Source organism: Myodes glareolus, chromosome X (assembly GCF_982192425.1).
Source record: "Myodes glareolus chromosome X, mMyoGla1.1, whole genome shotgun sequence".
In the NCBI taxonomy this organism is placed as follows: domain Eukaryota; kingdom Metazoa; phylum Chordata; class Mammalia; order Rodentia; family Cricetidae; genus Myodes; species Myodes glareolus.
Genome location: NC_142053.1, coordinates 110,961,939 through 110,985,169, shown reverse-complemented (window position 1 = coordinate 110,985,169; position 23,231 = coordinate 110,961,939). Strand labels below are relative to the sequence as shown.

General features: G+C 42.1%; 2 protein-coding genes across 6 annotated transcripts in view; one reads left to right on the top strand and one right to left on the bottom strand.

Annotated features, from left to right (window-relative positions):
• The window catches only part of Gpm6b (glycoprotein M6B), a 150,139-nt gene extending 136,111 nt beyond the window's left edge, over window positions 1–14,028 (top strand). For 3 of the 5 annotated variants that reach the window (XM_048446211.3, XM_048446205.3, XM_048446208.3), the window contains 5 exons: window positions 224–380; window positions 4,953–5,124; window positions 7,622–7,695; window positions 9,005–9,070; window positions 12,019–14,028. In XM_048446211.3, the coding sequence (XP_048302168.1) occupies window positions 224–380; window positions 4,953–5,124; window positions 7,622–7,695; window positions 9,005–9,070; window positions 12,019–12,168 (619 nt within the window). In that variant the 3' untranslated portion in view covers window positions 12,169–14,028. Of the gene's footprint in view, window positions 1–223; window positions 381–4,952; window positions 5,125–7,621; window positions 7,696–9,004; window positions 9,071–10,483; window positions 11,631–12,018 lie in introns of those variants that run through there. The other 2 variants (XM_048446206.3, XM_048446209.3) reach the window with 1 other exon arrangement.
• A 2,073-nt stretch (window positions 14,029–16,101) lies between these two features.
• Window positions 16,102–23,231, bottom strand: part of Ofd1 (OFD1 centriole and centriolar satellite protein) — a 37,912-nt gene continuing 30,782 nt past the window's right edge. Inside the window, exons 19-23 of the mRNA XM_048446212.3 lie at window positions 22,384–22,497; window positions 18,432–18,589; window positions 17,643–17,795; window positions 17,059–17,126; window positions 16,102–16,239 (exon numbers count right to left, since the gene is read on the bottom strand). Coding sequence (XP_048302169.2) covers window positions 16,197–16,239; window positions 17,059–17,126; window positions 17,643–17,795; window positions 18,432–18,589; window positions 22,384–22,497 — 536 coding nt within the window. The 3' untranslated portion in view covers window positions 16,102–16,196. The remainder of the gene's footprint in view (window positions 16,240–17,058; window positions 17,127–17,642; window positions 17,796–18,431; window positions 18,590–22,383; window positions 22,498–23,231) is intronic.

The window sequence follows — 23,231 nt, the reverse complement described above, 5'->3', positions numbered from 1 at the left end:
CGCACAAGACTCCATCAACAGGAACTCTTGCCCATTGCTTGAGAAGGTTGGCTATCTCGCCCACAGACCTACCATGGAAAGACCTGGGCTGCTAGAATGGGCAGAGATGTCCCTACGGGCTGCCCTATAGGCCCTCTGAGGCCACCAGACATGCCACAGTCAGGGTGCCCCGTGTCTCTACTCCACAGTGCTTCTCACGTTTGCAGCCATCTTCTTTTCACAGGATCCAGCTGATGCAGTATGTCATCTATGGAATTGCATCCTTTTTCTTCTTGTATGGCATCATTCTGTTGGCAGAAGGCTTTTACACTACAAGTGCAGTGAAGGAACTGCACGGTGAGTTTAAAACAACTGCCTGTGGCCGATGCATCAGTGGAATGGTGAGTACTAAACCTGGGTACTCGGCGGAGCCATGCATGGCTGGCTTTCTTTCTACTAAGAAACTAGGAGCTGTTTGTGGAGGGTCCATGACACAAATTCTGTTCTTACCAACATGGCCATAGGGATTCGAAAACCTTCGTGTTGTTGAGAAAATTTGGGACTGGTAGTATTAAGCCAAATATTTCCCTTTTGCCAGGCTCTGCTCTAGAGGAAGATAAATCTCCAAAGCCAGGATTAAAACTGTTCCATCACGAAGGAAAAACTTGGCATATGGTAATGCGCATGTGTATGTTGCACTGGGAACCAAACCCAGAGCCTTCTGCATCCTAGGCAGGTACTGTACCAGTGAGCTACGCCCCGTCACTTGTACAGCTTTTACACATGATATATTCCTATCAAAATGTTGCCCAGACATGTTGTTAGTTATTGGAAGAATGGTCAGATGTAGAGAAAATATTTGGAAGTTGAGAAAAGTACTAATGCTGAGGAAGAAACGTGAGGCATGGTGTGGGCCCTCCCAGGAGGAAAGCGTCAGCCCTCAGGCCAGGGCTATGAGCTTCCTACTGTATAGTAGTGATGTGACTGCACCCCACTGCAGGGGAGGTGGAAGATAGAACTAGGAAGGGGAAGATGTGGGTCTGGCTTCTAGCACCAGGATAGTCCACTGTTCACAGCAGTTTTTGTGAAGGAGACATGCTGATTGGGGTGGAATTCTTTGTGACTTGATGATCTGAAGCTGGCCACGAATGCTATTATAGGTGCTATTATAGTAAGTTTTTAAGGTAAATGTGGGGCTGGTGGGATGGCTCAGTGGGTGAAAATGCCCACCGTGCATACATACTATTCAACCTGAGTTCAAACGTGAGAGCCCAGAGTGGAAGGAGAGATGCCGGCTCCCTGAAGGCTTGCCTTTGACCTCTGCCAAGTGTGCTATGGCACCCTTGCACCTGGGTATACACAATACTCACACAGCGATAGAAATTCTAAAAATGATCAAGGTAAATATGATCCTGCCTTTGGCAGAAGTATTACCACCTAGGAAAGGCCTGGGAAAGTCATGGGGACAGAGGCTGCTGCAGCTGCTGCTCGGCCTGGCCCTGGGTTGTTGGGAGTGGAGGGTGGGAGATGGTAGGGGTGGGTGCTGGTGGGGGTGGATACTGGTGAGACCAAGTGGCACCAGGCCAAGGGACAGGAGCACTGAAGTACAGAGTCAGGAAGGGCTTTATTGAAGCCAGAGCAAGACAGAGGTCATTGCTTCTCATGAGATCAGGAAAGAGGAACCAGTGTGAGCAGGGGAAGCCCAGAAAAGTCCAGTCCCATGAATAGGCTGAACAGGAGGAGTGGAGGTGATGAGAAAGACCACTACTTGGAGGAGGGGTAGGGACCCAATACAAATGAGCCTTGAATTTCAGGTTGGGAATGGCACTGGTAGGCAAAGACAAGTGGAGTCCTGACAGAATCAACTCAGTAATCCTAAGATCTGGCCAGTCACCTAATGGTATGGAGGAGGAATTTGGGAAAGTGTGGTTGTAAGAGGCCATCTCAAGATTCAAGTGAGACAGACAGACGGTGGAGATGTCAACTGGACCCTCACATTGGAGCAGAGGAGGGGCTCTGGGTGTGGTCATGGGTGGGACAGTGAGAGGAGGAAATGAGTGACAAGTCTGGCTCCAGTACTGTGCTAAGGAGCTGTGTGCCATTAGGGTGTAGAGAAATTGGTCGATTCCGCGTGACCCGTGAGGGCTTACTACAATATTGGAGGACCACGTGCAGTTAACCAGTGTGTCACCTACAAGCTTGAGGCTGGGGCTTCTGAGGGAGTTGCCCGTCTAAAACTGTGAGCAAATTTCCATCAAGGTGTGTGGAGGAGCCCCGAGGTACATCATCATCGGTTGGGTAGGGGCAGGAGCCACCTACAGACAAATAATGCCTCTGGAAGTTCAAGGAGCTAGATGCCTGCCAAGGGTCCAGACCGTTTGCTGTATCCGGTCCAGTCTGTATGGCATTCTTCTCATTAATGGCCTTCTCACCATTATAGAAGCCCACATCCTGAAGGCTGTTGGCGTATGGTACCCAAAGATGCCTGAACAGCCTACAACCTTGCCCTGACCTCCATTCGGCTAGTTCTGTCCAGGTGGCACCACAGTCGGATGGTTGTGCCTCAGGCTCCTGCTCTCTCTTGTACCACTGCCCTCCCACAGGGACTAGCCAGACCTCACTTCCCTCAGCATAAGATAAGGCCATGAACAGCCTTACTGAAAGGAGATACTGCTGTGGCCACCATTCCTGTTCGGGACCATATGCCTGTGGCCCCGCCACAGCATCTCTTTTGGCTGGTCTGGGACCTGGGACTTGCTGATTAGAGCACACTGGATAGGTAGTGGACTCCAGGACGTGCCTTTCTCTGACTGCCCAGCGCTGGGGTTACAAGTGTGTACAACCACATTCGGCTTTTTATGTGGCCACTGGGGATCAAACTCAGGCCCTCACGCTTGGAGCAGCAAGCACAGCACCAGCTGAACTATGTCCCCAGCCCCACCCTGATTTCAAAAAGGTTTATATTTATTTAGTGCGGTGAGGGCCATAATAGCTTGCTATATAGCATATATCACGTGATGCATGTATGGATAGCAGAGGGCTGCTTGCAGGCGTCAGTTCTGTCCTCCTACCTTGTGCTTTCTAGGGATTGAATAGGTCACCATCAGGCTCGGTAGCAAGTGCCATCTTACTGGGCCCCCACTTCGGTTTTTAAAGGCTAGATTGACAGGGAAAGCAAACTGCAGGGTTGGTGGCAGCTGCAGCAGCAGCATCTGAGGAGCAGAGGAGGAGATGAAACTGCTGTTTGCTGAGGAAGGCCTTGCTTTCCCCAGACCTTTCCGGGGAAACACCTACTTGCCTGGGGGCGGGAGGCTACTGAGGAAGGCTCTTAACACCAGATTCGTCATGTTGGGAGGAGCAGCTTCCAGAGGGTGCATCCTACCAGCATTGGTGTGACCTCTGGGACCCGGACCCTCTGGACCCTCCGTAGGAAGTAAAGACTCACCAAGGTCAAGAAACACCAGTCCCTTCTCAAGTCCCTATGGTGTTATTAGGAAGCCCATGATGGGCATCAGTTTTCTATGGCTAGGGAAAGAACGAGAAAACCTATTCTGAAACAGCCAGCTTGGAAGCCTTAGGGAGGAAGAGGAGGTGTGATCCTGAAGTGTGTTCATTTGAACAATTTTGGCAACACAGGTGCTTCAGAAACTGACAAGGTCCTTGAAAGAACAGGACAATATTCTGTGTGTGCAGTTTCCTAGGGTGGCCAATAAGGGGCAGCAATTTGAACCTGATGTCCAGGTCATTCTCCCTCTGGAGAATCTCCTATGGCATAGTTAGGCGAAGATGAAATAGAAGAGGAAAGCGAGAATCTTAACAGATTCATTGTGCTCATTGAGACTTTGGTCAAAGTTCAAGATCTAATGCTTCTAGTAAGTTCTCTGGATCAGGAACTAGCAGAGTTCCTTTGGAGAGAAGACTTTCTTGGTAGCTGCTATTTTTCCAGACAGACATGCAAGGTAAAACAAAGGGAAGTGCTGAGGAATCCACATGATGTTGTGATTCAGTGACCTCTAAAGACATCCTGGACCTATCCCACATTTAGTAGAATGCTGGGAGTTTTCAGAACTGATGTTTTGAAAGACTATCTCATAGGCTGGCCCAGGTGTGCTGGAGTGGGAGCCCAGCTTTATGCAAAGTTGAGGTAGGAAAACCCAAAGTTTAAACAACTTAATGAAACCATCTTTCAAAATAAAAATATAAAAATGGAACTGAATGTTTATCATGGTGGCAGAGCATTTGCCTAGCGTGTACAAGGCCCTAGATTCAATTCCCAGTACAAACACAAAACAAAAACAAACAACAACAAAACACAAGCCTCATTCAGGCCCTGGAACTAATTAGCTGGAGGAGTAAGGTCACCTCTTGGGTTCTCATGACCTGGATTGTTAGAAGAGGAATAGGAGGGGCAAGAGACATGCTCAACTGGACGGTCTTGAGTTTGAAACTCAGAACTCAACATAAAAAAAAATACAGGCAGGGGGACCCAGCTTGGAATCCTACCACTGGGAAGGCAGAGACAAGAGGATCCTTGAGGCTCAGTGGTCAGCTAGTCTAGCCTACTTGGTCTATTCCAGAACACTGAGATACAAAAAAAAAAAAAAAAAGAAAGAAAGAAAAAGAAAAAGAAAGAAAAAAAGTGGAAAGCACCTGAGAAACAGGAAGTCAAGTTGTTCTCTGACCTCCACAATCCACATACACAAAGTGAGGGGCTAAGAAAGTCTGAAGGCCTCCTCAGGAATTGGGGCACTGCCACACTAGATTCTCCTTGTGGGGCATGACAGCAGTGCCCCCCACCCCGCTCCTTCATGCTGAGCAGATGTTTCTTCCTCACTTGCATAGCCAGGCCAGGTCCCTGGATGCATCTTGTATTCCACGGGTCCCACACTGGGCAGAAAAGTGCAGCCCTTTCTCTGAGATGAATCTGTCCATATCAGCGAGATTCTTTCTCCCTCTTCTCATTTTCTGCCTAGTTTGTTTTCCTCACATATGTGCTGGGAGTGGCCTGGCTGGGTGTGTTCGGCTTCTCTGCAGTGCCCGTGTTCATGTTCTACAACATATGGTCAACCTGCGAAGTCATCAAGTCCCCACAAACCAACGGGACCTCCGGTGTTGAGCAGATCTGTGTGGATGTCCGGCAATATGGTACCTCCTTCCAATCCTGTCCCCGTTACTCCTTCATTGTCTTGTGCCTATGTGTGGATTGTAATTAGCACATAGACCTCTTTTTAGTCACCATAACACATTTCCTGCCTTCATGAATACTTCACACTCTGCTCTATTTTCTGGAGGCAAGAATCCCAGGGCTTGTTAGAGGATGTTATTTGAAATTTGTAAAAATATTTTTCAAGAAGCTGGGTGGTGGTGGTGCAAGCCTTTAATCCCAGCACTCGGGAGGCAGAGGCAGAAGAATCTCTGTGAGTTCTACGCCAGCCTGGCGTACAAGAGCTAGTTCCAGGACAAGCTCCAAAGCTACAGAGAAACCCTGTCTCTAAAAACCAAAACCAAAAAAATTTCAAGTTAGGTACATACTTTAAAAACTAAGTCTTTCACAACACAAAACTACTTTATAATGCAGTTTAATAAACTTTTAGATACCCACTGTAAGAATATTTTTTCAGTTTTTCTTTTCTGCCCCCTTCTTTGTTTTTATTTTTATCTCACTATGTAGTCCAGGCTGGCTCTCTAGCCTTGAACCCATAGCCCCCTTCAGCCTCTTGAATGCTAGGATCCTGGCATATGCTTCCATGCCCAGATCTTTTCAGTATCACATTGACTTTTCACCTAATACATTTGCATGCCTGGCTCTTTAAAGGGAGTCTTTTTAAAATGACCAATTGCTTCAACTTATCTGTACTGAAAGAAACACAAAATGCAGATGTATTTTAAAGTCACCATGCTGGACTCTGGGAGAGCAGCATTCAGAAGTCAAAAGCTGGCTCAGATAGGTTTTTTTTTTCTCACAAATGGGATCCTCAGAGGGATCCTCAGAGCAATCCTCAGAGCACAGCTCCTGTGACAAGTCATCGAAGGAGCCACTGGGGCCTCTAACCAATTAATTTGGGTGGAAATTGTCTTCCTTGCTGAGGAAAGGCCACATCCTAAAGAGGGAGTGTAATTACTGCTCTAGATAGGACGGTAGAAAAGGTGTTCTTGCCAGAAAGCAGGGAGGAAGAGAGCTTTCCATTAGAAATGAATACAGAATGTGTCCCCGACAAAGATGGCTCTTTCATTTTTACATAGACTTTCTTATGTGGCTTATTCTCAACATCTTATCTTACAGCCTGGTACAAAATCTGCCTAAAACTGCCAACAACAGATCTCTTCTCACAAAGGTTCGGCCTTAAGACAGATTTAAGGGGCCTTGGGCCAGTTTCTAAAGTATTCATAAAGCTGGGTGCGGTAGCACCTGTCTGTAATCATAGGCGTCAAGAAGCTGAGGCAGCAAGATTGCCAGTTCCTGGCCTGCCTGGGCCACAGAGTCAGACCCTGCTTCAAAGCATAAAGTTTCCATAAAGGAATATGTGCAATAATCTCTGAGCTCCTTACGAAGAACGCTTGTTGCCGTGGTAATGATTTTTTTTAAAATCCTGTCTCTACCCAGCTGGTTATTTTTAAGAGTACTTGTTTGAGTTAATGTTAGAGATGGGAGAGAATGAGGATTTAACAAAAGTCCCTTACTTCCTGTAAGAAGGGGAAATGGAGCCGTGCTTAGTATTTAAGCACATCCCATGTATTAAAGAGGGAAAAGAACAGTAACCCGGTGGACAATTGTCACTGCAGAGAACTTAAGAGTTACAGCTAGAAAAGAGTACAACCTGTGCTCCTGTGGCCAGGACATGTGACCTATTACTATCATGCTTCACAAGGGGGTTTCCCTGCAAATTCACTCCAGGGCAAGAAAAAAAAAATCTAGCCTTGAAAATGTGGGCCAGGGACGGCAATGCACACATTTAATCCCAGCATTCAGGAGGCATAAAGGCAGGCAGATTTCTCCCAAACCAGACGGATCTACAGAGCTAGTCCCTGGCCAGCCAGGCTACATAGATACATACCTTATCTACAAAATCAAAATAAACCAGGCAGTGGTGGTGCCTGCCTTTAATTCCAGCACTCAGGCAGAGGCAGGTGGATCTCTGAGAGTTCAAGGCTAACCTGGGCTACAGAGCGAATTCCAGGACAGATTCCAAGGCAACACAAAGAAACCCTGACTGGGGGGGGGGCCTAAAATAAAATCTGACACTTACAAATACCAAACTCCATTGACAAAGTACAGTCTGCTGAAGAAAAGTGCCCAACTGTTGAAATCTCACATGGACTTTGTTCTTGCTGTTGCCAAAATAGAGCATATTCTTGGTTCCTCATTGCCTGAACCTCAAATACAAGGTACCTTGATTGAAAAGGAGCATAGCTAACAATTGTAATGAATCCAAAGTGGAAAGGTCTACTAACATGAGGTGAGCTAACATTGTAGCAAAGTGGTTGAATGTGTGTGTAGCATGTGCAAGAACCCTAAATTCAATCCCTAGCATTGTGGGTGGGAGAGACCACCACTACCACAACAAACTTAGACAGCCTAAATTGAAGTCAAGCCACTGGGTACTACATCTTGTGCTCATAGTCTGCTGGGGTCCCTTTGCAGGTATCATTCCTTGGAATGCTTTCCCAGGCAAAATCTGCGGCTCTGCCCTGGAGAACATCTGCAACACGAACGAGGTAAACAAGCCACAGTCCTAGCACCCGACACGTGCTGATTTACACTCTGAGCTGAGAAACAGGGCTCTAGGTGGTGGTCAAAGTGCTATGAAAGGCAGGTCTTTTGTGTAAACTATTGAACTCTATGTAACCATCACTCTGTTTTCCACTGACAAAATTAATGTCCGCTTCATATGGTACAGTCCATTTAGGAAGGATCCTGAAGATCATGAACGAACTTTTATTCTCTGCAATAATTTGTGATCCCAAACCTAAAAATCTGAGGAATGATTTTTAGGAATCTTTTCAGAAAAAAAAAAACACTTGTCACAGGCAAATTTAGTTATTTCTATTTTTTTTTTTGAAAAAAGTCTGTGGCTGGAATGATTTTTAGGAATATTTTCAGAAAAAAACACTTGTCACAGGCAAATTTAATTAATTCTATGTTTGTTTGTTTTTTTTTTAAAAAAAAAAAGTCTGTGGCTGGAGAGATGGCCCAGTAGTTAAGAATACCTGGTGCTGTTCAGGAGGATACAGATTCAATTATAAGTACCCATACAGTAGCTCACATCTATCTGTCACATTCCAGTCCCAGGGAACCCAACATGCTCTTTTGGCCTCCAAAGACACCAGGCATACATGTGGTGCACATATTAATATATATGCATACAAAACATCCATATACCCACAAATACAATTAAAAACAATAAAGTATCCTAAATTTGTGTGTGCGTCCTATATTTTAGTAAGAGAACAGAGCTAATCACTTCTATTTCCAGAACAACTTGTTCTGAGGCCCTTCTCTCTCCGTTTTAGTCCTTATTTTGCAACATACCCTAACACTCTGAACTCAAACTTTCTTAACACTATTCGGCAGCTGTGGGCTTACAACTGGTTGTGAAACAAAAATCTTCAACACACTGGTGGAAGCGTATATATTTAAGAAAATATTGACATGTGTTTGGAAAGCACCAAGTCATAGAAACAACCGGCCTCTCCCCTATCTGACTTGTTCATTTGTATAGCCATAACATGCATTGTTGGCTCAGAGCAGAGCCTCCTAACCTTGGCTGTGCATTGCACTCATTAAGGGACCACACTATGTCCATAGTTGAGGCCAGACCTTCGCTATTCCAATGTGATTGATTTGGGGTGCAACCTGAGAATCAGAAAGGCTTGAGGCTCCCACACTGATTATAAATGAGCCAGGGCTCCAAGGACATTTGAGCCTATACCCAGGCTAGCAGCCAAGAGCTGTGGAAGAGAGGAAAGCAGCATGGAAAGTCCTTCACTCCACACAAAATGTTCATGGTACCCTATTCTCTCCTAGTTCTACATGTCCTATCACCTGTTCATTGTGGCTTGTGCTGGAGCTGGTGCCACCGTCATTGCCCTGGTGAGTAACTATCCCAGAATTACCCTAGTGTAGCACTCCACCCCCTGCCTCCAAACCAGATTTCCCTTTCAGCTTTTACCAGGAGAAGAAGCAAAGGATCTGTGTGTTCAGCTGTGGTTAACTGTTCCCTCTGTAAACTTACCCAATGTCTAGTTCGCAGGAAGTAGCTGCCTTGGCACCGACTGATGCAATTTGGACACTGGAAAGAAGAGAGGGTACCAACACCCGCTGACTAGGCATAGCATGTTGCCTTGTTGCATTTAGCAATTTTTTCCATGACTTCATTCATGGACAGAGACTCACGTGAGGGACTGCCCATTTCTTTGCAAAGAAATCTTGACTTCTAAATAGAAATATAATATACATATATAGTTGATCTCCTTATGTGCAGAAATAATATTCTAAAAGTCAATTCAAATGCTAAATTGTATATATTGAACATAGCATGTTGGGGAAATACCGAGTAGCCTCTGGATCACATTATTCCATGTAGATTTCAGTGTAAGACACCTTCGTTAATTCATTACTACTGAGTTCATGGCCAACATCACTATCATGCATGCCTGGATAAAAGTTCTGTCACACACATTATCTCTGGATGGCAAGTAGCACACCTTTCTTAGGAGCTACTTTAGCAGAACTGGCACCAAAGAGTATGCTTGTTTACAGTGTGAGCACAGAGGAAAGTCAAGAAAGCCTCACCTCAGTAGACCTCAGCTAGAACTGTACACACTAGGGGACTCAAATCTTAGCTGCTTTGCACATGGCCAGTCATGGGGGATAAATACTGTTTGGGGGTTACATATTATACCAAGTAGGTGAACTTGAAATCTGCACATAATGAGAATCAACTTATAAGTAAACAGGCTTTCATGCAGGTATGTGTATAACTGGTGGTGGTGGGCTTGGTTTATGACTTATAGAAAACTAATTTAAGATTGGGAGAGCAAGGAGATTTCAGCTGCTTGAGGATGGCTCATCCCCAGTTTTCCTAACCATTAAGTCATTCCTTCCCATGAAATCACCATGGTGACCTGTTCTCTTGGCTGAGCAACAGGCAGGAAGAAGACTAATTGCTGCTGAGCAGGCAGTTTGGGAAAGATGAGAAGAAATAGGGCAGTGAGCTTCATCTCTCATACTGCTGACCCAGCTCTCTATCTTGTTATTCTTGAAACACATCCAAGGCTTTTTAATAAGCTTACTGAGGGCAGAGCCAAGGACTTACATTATGTATGTGTGATCAGGAAAAAAGTCATGTGCTAGATGAGAAAAAAATCATCTGCTTTGATTAGAAGGTGGGGAGAAGGCCCTTTGCCTGTGAGCTGGCACACAGGCCTGCCCCAGTTTAGAGGTGTCGCGCCATCAGCCCCCACTGCCTGTATCTTACTGTCCTGTTTTGTTCTCTTCCACCAGCTGATCTACATGATGGCTACTACATATAACTTTGCGGTTTTGAAGTTTAAGAGTCGGGAAGATTGCTGCACTAAGTTCTAAATTGCATAAGGCTGATAAGGAGCGTTAGAGAGCTCGCTCGGCTCTATAGCGTGAATATCACTGACCCTCCAGACTAAAGCAGAGTCTAGCTTTCTGCAGTTTTGCCACAGTAACTTGTAAATAGCTTCAGTTAACTCACTTTGCATGGTAGACTAAATAATATGACTTACTGTACATGGATTACAAAAGAATGGGGGTCTATTTCCACAGTTTGAAAAGGATTGTAATTTACTGACACTGGTGAGCATCCTTTGAAAAATAATTTTCTGGAACTTAAACTTGGAGCAGTATCTCTAAATGAAGTATTAACACTTTGACATACCTGCATTTTCCGTTACTCTCGCGTGCTTGATAACCAGCCTTAATGACGAAAGCAAACAAGTGCTGAAGATGGAAAAGCTATAACCTAAATTTCATTTTGCCATACTCTATTCTAGAAAATACTTTTCAAGTATATTTTAAATTCCATTTAAGAGGTTTTTATATCCACGGTTCATTCGTACCAAATAAATGCTCTTTCAAGTAGGCCAGATAAAATTTGATGGGTGTCACCCATTTGATTTTTCTGAAAAAATGATTACATATTTTTGGTATAACAGTCACTTCTTTAAAACCCACAAAACTAGTACTTTCAAATTGTCTTGCTGAATAGTAACTGTTCCCTCATAACTAGGTTCTTAAGCGGCATGTAGGATTTTAATGGGAAGAGAAGTTGGATCCAGATCTGAAGGTCTCATATATGTTGAGAAGGAAGTATGATATGAGAAGGAAGTACGGCATTTAAGGGAACCGAGCTGTGTAGATTTATGTTTCAGGCAATAGGAAAATACACAGGAAGGATGTGTCTTGTCACATAAACTGTAAAGAATGACAAGGATTTTTTATGTGAAATGAACTTGGAGGAAATGAAGTAATGGCAGTTATAAAAGGAAGAATATGGTTTTCACTGCTAAAATGTGTAAACATACGGACTGCATACTTTCAATTTTGGTTTTAACATTTAATTTTTCCATGTTAAATATATAGTTCTATAATTACTTAAAATAAACATTTTTTCACACTTGTAGGCCTTTGGGGGATTTTTTTTTACCCACAGATAAGTCTTTACCTTACATTTTTAATCTAAAAAGCAATGTTTCTGAACCTCTGCATTTGCCTTTAAAATTACTCTCAAAGTGGTGACGAGCACTGCCGTATATGTCATTTTCACTTTCTTAACAATAACTCCGGCCATTTTATTCCCAAGTTTACTATATTTGCATACTAACGTTTCTTCCGCCTCTTAGTGGGAAGCCAACTAGTAGAGCACCCTGTGCGTCTGCCGCTCCGCTAGCAGGAGAGCATTAATAGTGAATAACTCTCGCCCCGCTCCAGCTGACCCGTCTAATCTGACTACCAGCTCGCTTTGCCTTCTCACATGCTCACTAGCCATCATGCTCACCCTTCTTTTCCAGATCCACTTCCTCATGATACTGTCTTCTAACTGGGCTTACTTAAAGGATGCAAGCAAAATGCAGGCTTACCAGGATATCAAAGCAAAGGAAGAACAGGAACTGCAAGATATCCAGTCTCGGTCAAAAGAACAACTCAATTCTTACACTTAAAAGCGTTTGCCAGAGTGTGTCAGCCGACGAATTTACAGCTCTGACAAATCATCAGACAGCTGCTCTGCAGTACAGATGTGTATCCCACCAAACAAATGTAGACATACCAACATTTCACTGTCTGTCTCAAGCTGCTGGGGTGGATCTCTAGGAAAACCTTCCAGTGGGTAAATCATTTTCTTTAGAACAAATATTGGAGGTTTCATGTTAGCCATTTTAAAAGGCAACACTTTGAAAGAAAGACCGTTCATCCTTTGGAAAGTCGTGGCATGTGCACGTGACTGCTAGAGCGGTTCTAACACAGGCTTCCGTTATGCTTCTTGGTGCGGACCTGTGGCATGCCAGTATCAAAGGATGTGACTCTAGATTTTCATATGCCACCTGTCCTCAAGTGTTATCAAAATAGAATTGGTGTGAAGTTCATTTCTGATAGCTGACCTTTATTACCCTTTGATAATGTCATTCCTTCAAACCTGTAAAAATTAGCATCCCCAATGTCTCACTCATTCATTTCCCACGCCACTCAGAAATCTTTTAGTAATGCTAAAATGAGCTGCAATTATGCTAAATTTATCAGTGCAGAAGCTGGATTCTGACTCGAGCTCTGTCTGCAAAATCAGCTTTATAGTAGCTCACATCGTAACAAAATGATAGTGACGATTCGGTGATCACCATTCTTGTTTGGAAATAAATGTCAGCTCTGCCTTAATATTTGCTTTAAATTTTTAAGAATTTATACTGTAAGCAGAGACCCAAAAATCCCTTCATAGATTTCTGTCCCATGAATATTTTTCTTAAGAAGTGTTACCTTGTTAAAATGACCACCATTCTAATCCATTTTTAAGTGGTCTGGATAGTGAGTTTACAGTTTCATACCAACTATCTAAAACCTAACTGCAAATTGACCACAGACCTCCTACTTTTATAGACTTTAATACATAAGGAATTTAAATTAGGATTGGTATTTGTTTTCTTATCTGAATCTTAATTTCCTGGAATAATAATGTTTGATGTTCAGCAAGAAAACTGCTTGAGTTTAAGCCATTTTCAAAAGAAACTTGCCTTCTAACTCATTGTGTTCCAGAATATTAAGTGACTAATAGGTACTGGGTATTAGTGATGGTAAGTTTTGTGTTGTTCTTTCTGGAATGATCCATACATATAACTGTGGGGTGCATCAGTGCTTTTCAAAGGGGCTGCATACTATAGGATTAACTATGTATATTCATGTTAAGAGTTACCTTGTGGTTAGGCTGTTTCCTGGATTTTAAAACATATACATGTGCAGAAATGTGTTCAAATGAAAGGAAGCATACCTTTATCAAGATGCTATTAAAATCGAACATCAACTATCGTATTTCATTTGGATTTTTTTCTTTTGGTCAATGCCGAAAAACGCCTATTTGGATTCTTTTTAATTGGGAGACGCTCTCTTCTGTGTAGAACAGTTGTTCCAAGATAGCTTAGTGTTTTGTTTTCCTGTTGCATGACAGAGTTCATATTTTTTCCAGCAGTGGAGGTGCTGTTAGAGTCCAGTGTTCTAGAAGAGGCAGTGTCTAAAGCCTAATTTTACTTTTCTAATTCTGGTAGCTACTGCCAGGAATTTATGAACGTTTTGTTGGAGTAGTCTAATATTTTTTATGTAAAGAGCATTAAATTTTGCTATGTATAAATTTTTGTAACCTAACAGTGAATCAATATTTTCTATCAGTGCCAAGGGCTTCCTGTAGTTCTATTCAAGTGTTACAATAAATATTTGTAGATAATAGTCAATACTTGTGTATGCTTATTTTAAAGATCTATTTAGGTGGAAATAGTTGTGGATGTACTAAAGAGTAATGAAATAAAATTATAGCTTCATTTGCTTGCCGTTTTACCATACATAAATCCTATCTTTCTCTGTTCGCAGTACAGTGTCATTTTTAAATAATATCCATCAAGATTCCACACTGGTAATGTAGTCCATGGGAGAATGCTATGGGTTTTATTTTGCGCACACACACACAAATCTGTTTTTAGACAGAACAATTTGAGAAATATTGTAACCTACTGAGCCCTATTTTATATAAAATGCTACTAATGGCACTTAAGAGGTCTGTGAAAGTCACAGGATTTTCATAACTAGTTTCTCCAATAAAAAGCCATCCACCTATAGGATTAACACAGGGCTTAACAGAAAAGTAGAAATAATGGGGGAACCTTAATAAGGGTCTATTTGCTGGTGACTCATTTTCAACCCCAAAGTCTAAGGGGAAAGATCTATTTGGGGATAGAATAACAGCTCATCCTAACAGTTATTTTTTGAAGCAGCACCACAGTTGTTACTTGAAATTTCATTCTATAATTTGAAACATGACTTTCAGTATGATTATGCATTTTGATTGTCTACACCTGACCTTTCTTAGTGAGCCCCAACCTTTGGCATTATGGACACAATAACATCTCTATATGAAGTGTTGATTCTGGATCACTGCCATTCATTTGTAGTGTTGAACCATCAGGAGTCCAAATGCATGAAATTTGTTTCACTTAATACCTTCTGCTTAGGTTGCATTTTGTGCCATTGGATAAGCTACAGGAAACTCCTGAATAAACTCTAATGGTTTAGCAAAATCACAAGCAGTCTAATTGGCAGTAATTCCACCATCAAACAAAGGAACCTCCAGAAGGCATGGGTTTTTTCCAATTACCTCTTGTAAAACATTTTAGAAGATGAAAACGAGCCAGGCGGGTGGCACACACCTTTAATTTCAGCTCTTGGAAGAGGCAAGCAGATCTCTGAGTTCAAGGCCAGCATGGTCTACAGAGTGAGTTCCAGAACAGCCAGGGCAGTTACACAGAGAAGACCTGTGTTGGAAAAAAAATGAAGTAAAAGTTACAGGGGAAGCCTACATACTTAAAAAAATCAGTAAGTCCACTTACTATAAGTAAGGGTCAAGGAAACTACAGTAAAGATAATGGCTTACTCCTACTGCAAAATATCTTAGACCAAGTAACTTATAAGAAGGAAATTTGGTCGTTTTGTTTTTTGTTTTCAGACAAGGTTTCTCTGTGTAGCTCTGGCTGTCCTGGAACTTACTATGTAGACAACACTAGCCTCAAACTCACAGAGATCTGCCTGCCTCTGCCTCTGCCTCTCAAGTGCTGAGATTAAAGACATGCACCAATACCACCTGGCTAAGTTTGGGGTCTTTTTTGTTTTGTTTACAGTTCTGGAGACTTGAGAAGCTCAATAGCAAAATGCTGGCAATTTCAGTGGGTCAGGCCTTGGCTTATACAGCGATCAAGTTCTTGGTACATCTGAAAGGGACAACTGCTGTCTCCCCAACATCTGAGAGGCAAATGGGCCTATAGTGAGGTCATTTATTCTATTTAAGAGAGTTCTGCTTTCATGCCTTCATCATCTCCTAGAAGCCCACCCCTAATACTATCACACTAGGGTTTAAGTTCCAACATATGAATACCAGAAGACCTACACATTTAACCACAGCAGATGACAAAATATTATTTGTAGACATTACGATGAAAAAAAATTGTGTTCATGTCTAGGGAGAAAACTCTGCTCGATGGATGACTTCCTGTTTTACACATCAGAGCCTAAGTGTAGAGCACGAGGCACACAGCTTAAACGTAACAAAGGCAGGCCTGGAGGTAGACAAGATAAGTTTTTGAATAGGTGTAACTTAAGACAAAACCATAGATGGGAGTATCATTTTAGTGTAATGAATAAATTCCATAGCTAAAGAAAGGAATGCGAATGCGCTGCGCGCCTTGAAAGGGAGGCGGAGGCAGATGAATCTGTGTGAGTTCAATGCCAGCCAGGGCTTCAGACGCGTCTCAAAACAATAAAAAGGGTGGTGGAAGGGTTCAACTGACTCTGCTACTGTTGTTTCATACATTATGGTACCAAATTAAAACCATGTTAAAAAAAACTACACACAAATATTTTATTGATAATTTTAATTGCAGAAAAATAAGAATACTATTACATGACTTCTTGTATGTAAAAAGCTAGACAGCTAATGTGATTACCAGACGTCATCTTGTTCTTCATGAGAAAAGCCTCGAGAACTAAAAAGAAAAATAAGATATTTAAAAAATTCATTTCAACTTCTAGATCAGTTGTTTTCAACCTGTGGATCATGATGGGGGAATGTGTGGTGGGAGAAGTTGGTGTCAAAGGACCCCTTCACAGGGTATGCCTAAGACTAGCAGAAAACCTACATTACAATTTATAACCGTAGCAAATTAGTTATGAAGTAGTAACAAAAATAATTACATGATTAGCAGTCAGTACAACATGAGGAATTGTACTAAAAGATGGCAGCATTAGCAAGGTTGAGCATCACTGTTCTAGACCGTCACAATGTTCGTACTATAGGATTGTATCAGGGCCAATTTCAAAGAAAATCACAATGGACCTTTAGAAGTCAGTATTTTTTTTTCAATGCCGGGTCTCATGCGTCCCTGGCTGGTCCCAAACTACGTAACCAAAACTGACCTTAAATTTCTATTTCTCTTGCTTCCACCTCTGGGTGTTGGAATTACAGGCATGCAGTGCCACACCTTCTTTATGAGGTGTTGGAGATTGAACCCAGGGATTCCCACATTTTAGCTAAACACTACTAACTGAGCTAAATCTCCATCCCTTTTAAATTAATTTATTTGAGAGACTCACTATGTAGCCCAAGTAACTTCAAACTCTTGATCTTCCTGCCTCAGTCTCCTGAATGCTGCATACACTACTATGCCCAATTTTCAAAAGTCAGTCATTTTTACTGATTCAGTAATTTAAGGCAAGCCCAACTATCTGATAATTTTTAGCTGACAAAATGAGCAATAATGGTTCCCCCGAAGGACATAATGTTTGAGGGAAATCATAAATCATACCTTTCATCCTTGTCACTTGGTGCCACCGTGTCCACTAATGAGTAGTCTATGACAGATTTTTTTGAGCTCTTCCACAGGATGGGGAAAGAAGAATTTTAAAACAAGTTAAATGTCGTGAAACAGAGGCTTTTACACCTGATCTTAGAAGAAACCCAAGAATTGGTACACTTTGATTTCTCCAATTATTCTGGAAACATATGTAAGAGCCTAATAAAAGGCCTCTTTAAAGTCAAATTTAGTAAGCACATCAAAATAATCCAATTTTCAATACTCATAATTCAGATGGAATAATTTTTCATAATTCATAAGTTAATGATATATCACTACTGCTTGTTTTCAAATAAGACATCCCAACTGATACAAAATGACAAATCAGAATCTTTTCAATGTTTACCTAAACCACAACCAAAATTTTGTCAACAGTGTAATATGTTTAAAGATTCATGCTTCCATTTCAAATATTCACTTTTAGCCTTTAATCTTTTGTCTTCAACAGAGAACACATGTTCCAAGGTGTTAGAATAAGCTTCCCCAGTGACTACCCTCTCTTTTGCCACCCACATTGCTATCCATAGCACAGGCACCTTATCTGCATTTGATTGCTCCTGTCTCTGCTGGATGATTTTCATGTATTTCTCTAAAGGATTTTCACCATGAGCTGATTTGTCTTTCTGTTCTTGAACACTTTTTTCTAATTCTTCTTCTATTTCAACCTTCAGTGATTCTTCAATAATCCTCTAGAAACAGGCCAGTGCCAAAATAAGAAATACATGAACATGTTTTAAAAGCTTCTCAGTGTCTACAAATCATAGTAATACAATCCTTGTCCTGGAAATACAACTTGCATACTAGAGAAATGTGTGTGTGTGTGTGTGTGTGTGTGTGTGTGTGTGTGTGTATTTAAACAGAAGTCACTGCTACTATCAGACAAATTTGTCATTTCAGGGAAGGAAGGGCAGACAAGAAACATTTCTAAGGCATGTTAAGTGGCCAAAGTAATCCATCTGCCTAGCACTAAAATCAGAACATGAAAGGCAAGGAGAGAGGTAGACAAAGAAGATGTGTGTGCACAGAAGTCACTGAAGACTGACTAGAAGCACCTCCTTGCCTTAGCTCTTCCTGGTTAGATAGCTGGCTGTTGGAATGTGTGTACAGAGGGAAGTCACACAATAGATGAGAGTGCATGTGAATGTCTTTTCAAAGCCGAGATGCTCAGAAGGCAAGCACAACAAGGAGAGGAGAGGGAATGCCTTTAAAGTTATCTGCTGCTTCTCTAACCTCACAGCACTACTTGGCTCACATCCCTGAGCTCAACGTACTTGCTGAAGGTGTACACTGGAGAAACTTGTACAGGGATTTAAGTGACACATTACCCGCTCCTGCTCCAGTTTTTCCAGCTCTCTTCTTTCCCTCTCTAGAGCTTCTTGCCGTTCATACTGCCTTTGTTCTTCTCTCTGCCTCCGTTCTTTCATGTGGAGTTCCCATAGCTGTTGTTCTTCCTCTTGTTCTCTAGTTTGGCTCTGACCAGCGCCTAACAGGACAAAAAAACAAAACAAAACAAAACAAAAAATGGAGTGAGTAGCCACCAATATGATTTTTCACATTTGGTCTTCTGCAGGCCTGCTTGATTTTCTACTGATTCTGATGACCTACTCTAAGCTGTTGTTTTATTTTATTGTCTTCCAGCACAGACTGACCCATAGCAACAAACCCAGACTTTTACTTTCCTGGATATAAACCAGCATGCCACAAACAACCTCAACTGTTCTCCCTCCATCCCATATCCTCTTCACTCATCTCCTCTCTCCCTGCTTTAGCCTCTCCATAGGAAATCCTGCATTTCTGCCTTCACATTTGAGTACAATCCCTCCTCTATCTTCAGAATCATTAGCCCCTATTTCCACAACCATTTAAAAATCCTTTCTCCTTACTCTTAAAAAGATGCTCAAGTCATTCCTGGCCCAAACAGAATAGAACTCCCTCCTCTGCTTCATCCTTGTCACCACTCTAGCTATGTCACTGGTCATATCCCTATGCACCGATCCTGGTCTTTTCTAGGGACCATCTTTTTCAATTTTTATTTTATGTGTACAGCTGGTTTTGCTTGCACATGTGTCTGTTTACAAAGTATATGCAATGCCTGAGACAAACAGAAGAGGGTGCCAGATTCTCTGGGACTGGAGTTACAGATGACTATGAGCTGCCATAGGGTTGATGGGAATCAACCCTGGATCTTCTGGAAGAGCCGGCAGTGCTTTTAACCACTGAGCCCAGCTCTCCAGCCCCTCCCCAGGGATCATCTTAACCCCCAATCATTTCCATGTTTTTCTTCATTCCCAACCATTCTCCCCAGCCTCACAACCATGTTTTTAGTGGACTTTCTGTCACAGACATAGAGAAATTCCACAACACTAGCCTTCTCCTCCCAAAGTTATACTGATTTTTTCATCATCTTTGTATAGATAGGCCACAAACACACACAAGGATAGTGCTAGCAATCCAAGAATCTGAGTCTACAAGTTTAAGGGAAGCCCAGGCAACATAGTTCTCCCATGTCCTCTGAGCCACCAGGGCTTGTATGATTTTACAATTCATCTTGCTGCTACAGAGACAGTTCTTCTGTGAGGTCCTCCTTACCCTCCAAGTGATACATAAACACTCCAGTGAGTTACTTGCCAGTATCTTATACCTTCTTTTTAGAACATCATGTGTGCTTATTTTTCCCCACTTCTATTTCTTCTCAGCAAGGCCCATTGTCTAGCTAGAGTTTCTACTGCTATGAAGAGACACTACAACCACATCAACTCTTATAAAGAAAAAACTTTTAATTGGGACGGCTTATATTTTCAGAGCTTAGGTCCATTATCATCATGGTAGGACATGGTGGCATGCAGGCAGACATGGTGCTGGAGAAGGAGCTGAGAGTTCTACATCTTGACCCACAGGCAACAGGAAGTGAACTGTCACACTGGGTGTGGCTTAAGTAAATATGAGACCTCAAAGTCCACCTCCACAGTGACACACTTCCTCCAACAAGGCCATACCTACTCCAACAAAACCACACTTCCGAATAGTGCCACTCCCTATGAGCTTTTAGAGGCAATTACATTGTCTGCTCCCTTTTCATCCTTAAGTCTCAATTTCAAAGATGATGATGCTGGCCATTCTTTTAGCTCTGGCCCATGACCTACATTTTTCACTCAAACAATGCCCATCAGCAACAATGTCACAGGTTCACCACAGGACTTCAGACCCTTGTGTTGTGCCTTATTCCAAATGCTTAGCAGGAATAGAGCTTCGCTGACAAGAGAATGGCAGCACAGATCTATCTATCTATCTATCTATCTATCTATCTATCTATCTATCTATCTATCTATCTATCTATCTACCTACCTACCTACCTACCTACCTACCTACCTATCTACCTTTGTCATAAAATTAAAATAGCAGAGACTCACACTTCCACAGGCACAACTATCCTGTCCCTCCTTGCTGATAGAGGAGAAGTTACTTCAAATGGTTCTACTTTCCCAAAGGGAAGAGCAATAACAAAATAGGACTGTGGCTGAGAGAGAGAAAAAAGAAGAAACAAAACAAGATGAAAAGGGGGAAGGGGAAAAAGAGAGGAAATGTCAAAAACTTCTTTGGACACAAAAGCCAAGACCAGAAGTATATGCGTTAGGTACTTCAAGGACACCACATTTTGACCTTCTTTGTGCCTAGATGAAGAGGCAGAGATGAATATACAAGAATGTCTCAAATGATCAACACATACCTATGCTTCTTACTAATTATTTAAAAAGCCACTGATATAGTCTTCTATACATCTCAAGGCAGCTACTCACTGATTCCCTTTAGCTATTATTTTGGCTTGTTCCCTCAGTTCTGTAAACACGGCCGCTATACCTTCTGTGCCTCCTATCAAGGGCATGCGTGATGGCCTGCTGGACTCCTTCACTGCACCCATCCCCTTTTTTTCCAGAGTCTCCATGAAGGCAGGAGCTTGGTTTGGCTCACTGATGGTATCCAGCCCCTAGGCAAGTGCCCAATAGAGAGAAGGTGCTTGGTTGAGTTTAGTTAAATGAATTACCTTCCATAGTACACTTACTCAGGAGTGAATATAATCAAAATCACTTGCTCCTTTCAGTAGTTCCTCACCTTCCTGAGTACTGAGGCTTAAACCAAGAAACTACTATGGAGAGACTGAGTATGTTGATGGGTGGGAGGTGATGCTGGTGTTCCTGTTTGGACAGCACTAAGAGGCGGCTTTAAGTAAGACTTTCCTTTCAAGTCTGAGGCCAAGAAGAAAAGCATCTGGCTGTTGGCTGGGCTGAAACAAAGCGCAAACCTCCTCTCAGTTCTGCTCTCTGCTCCCTCTACGACCTGACAGAGAAGTGGACAAGCTGAAGAAGAGAAAGAAGCATTGGCAAAAGTCTGATGACCAATTTCTTCCAGTGACAATGTAATGATACCAACTTTTCTGAAGATTGAAATATGAAGTTTTCCTATCCTAACTTATGACATAGGGGAAGTAAAAAAATAAATACTAAAATGTTGTGATTATATTAAAGATATACAATGGGACTTGACCATTACTTCAGGTTTTACCACAATTTCTATGGATAAGGTTCCTTACGGGACAATTTTGGCAGAAGTCTTAAGGGAAAAGCATAATTGCCCTGTCAGACTCTGACGAAGTAAACATTTTTAAAAAAAGACTTAATGAGAAGTCTTATTCTCAGGTTTCCTTAGCAGTTTGCACATGGTCACACAGGAAGACTTCCTTCAGTATGTCATTAATAATGATAATACCACAAGCCCAAATCTCTGAATAATGTTTATGAAATTCCTATAGGACCAGAGAGATGGCTCAGCAAGTAGATGTACTTGCTATCAAATCCAAGTTTAAGCCATGAGAACTGACTCCCACAAGTTGTCCTTTGACCTGCACAAACAAACACACAGAAACAAACAAAAATCCCAAACGAACAAAGAAACAATGTTGGGCCTGGAGAAATGGCTTGGTGTTAAAGTGTTTGCTACTCTTCCTGAGAACCAGCATTTGGGTCCCAGAACCTATCACTAGGTAGCTCACAATTGCCTTTAACTCTAGCTCCAAAGAGTCCAATGCCTTCTGGCCTCCCCAGGCACCTGTACTCTCATGCACATTTACAGACAAACACCAGTGTGCACAATTAATGAAATAAATAAGTAAATGTAATAACAGAAGAGCTTTAGTAATCGGGAAATAATTTACAGAGCACACAAATCAGCGTGCAACATGTGGCTATTGGTTACTGCTAGTTTAAGAAAAGAATCACTTACTTGGGCAGTCATATGAAATTGGTCTGGAAGGCACAGCAGCTGCAGCAACATCCATGCTAGGCATGTCACCAGCAGGGTGGAGTCCTTCTGCTTCAAACTGTCCTGGCTTGTTCCCTGCATTCACATGAGGTGTAACTAATTATGCATGAGTCCTTAGTAACAGCAGAAAGTGAAAGAAGGGCTATGTAGTGCAGGGGTGGAGGGTGCTTGAGGGTTAGGGAGTAGTGGAGATAGCTCTAACCACAGAACACTAAAGCTGCACTAAAAGCAAATGGTGGCCCTCTCTACAGGGGCCTTAGTACAACCACTTACAAGGTGCTCAACTTTCAAAGTTTCTTTCTATTTTAAAAATCATATTCAGTTACAAAACTAGATTCATCACTCAACAGAGAATTCATTTGGTTTGTAGATAAAATCCTTCTAATTTAATTTTAATATAATAAATTCAATTTTAATATGATAAATTCAATTTTAATAATTTGAATTCAATATTAATATTTTAATGACTGAAAGCAGTCAACATCCTGGCACAGATGAAGGAGGGGGCTCAATAAGCCCCCCTACTTAACTGAGGAGCTTTGGTAGCTGAAAGGTACTGGAGGAGGGAAGAGAGGTTTTTCTTTTCTTTTCTTTCTTTTTTTTTTTTAAGGGCAGAGGCTCCTACTAAGTTGCCCCTGCTCTAGTGGATGATTCTACACCCATGCACATATGGACAACTCTGACTGGACTCACTGGGTTATGAAGCTGGAAGGGAGACATGGCAGCAGGGAGTCAGGAAGGGGTTTGAGGGGAGTAGGCAGTGGCTATAATTAAAATACACTGTAGATATATGTCTGAAATTCTCAAAG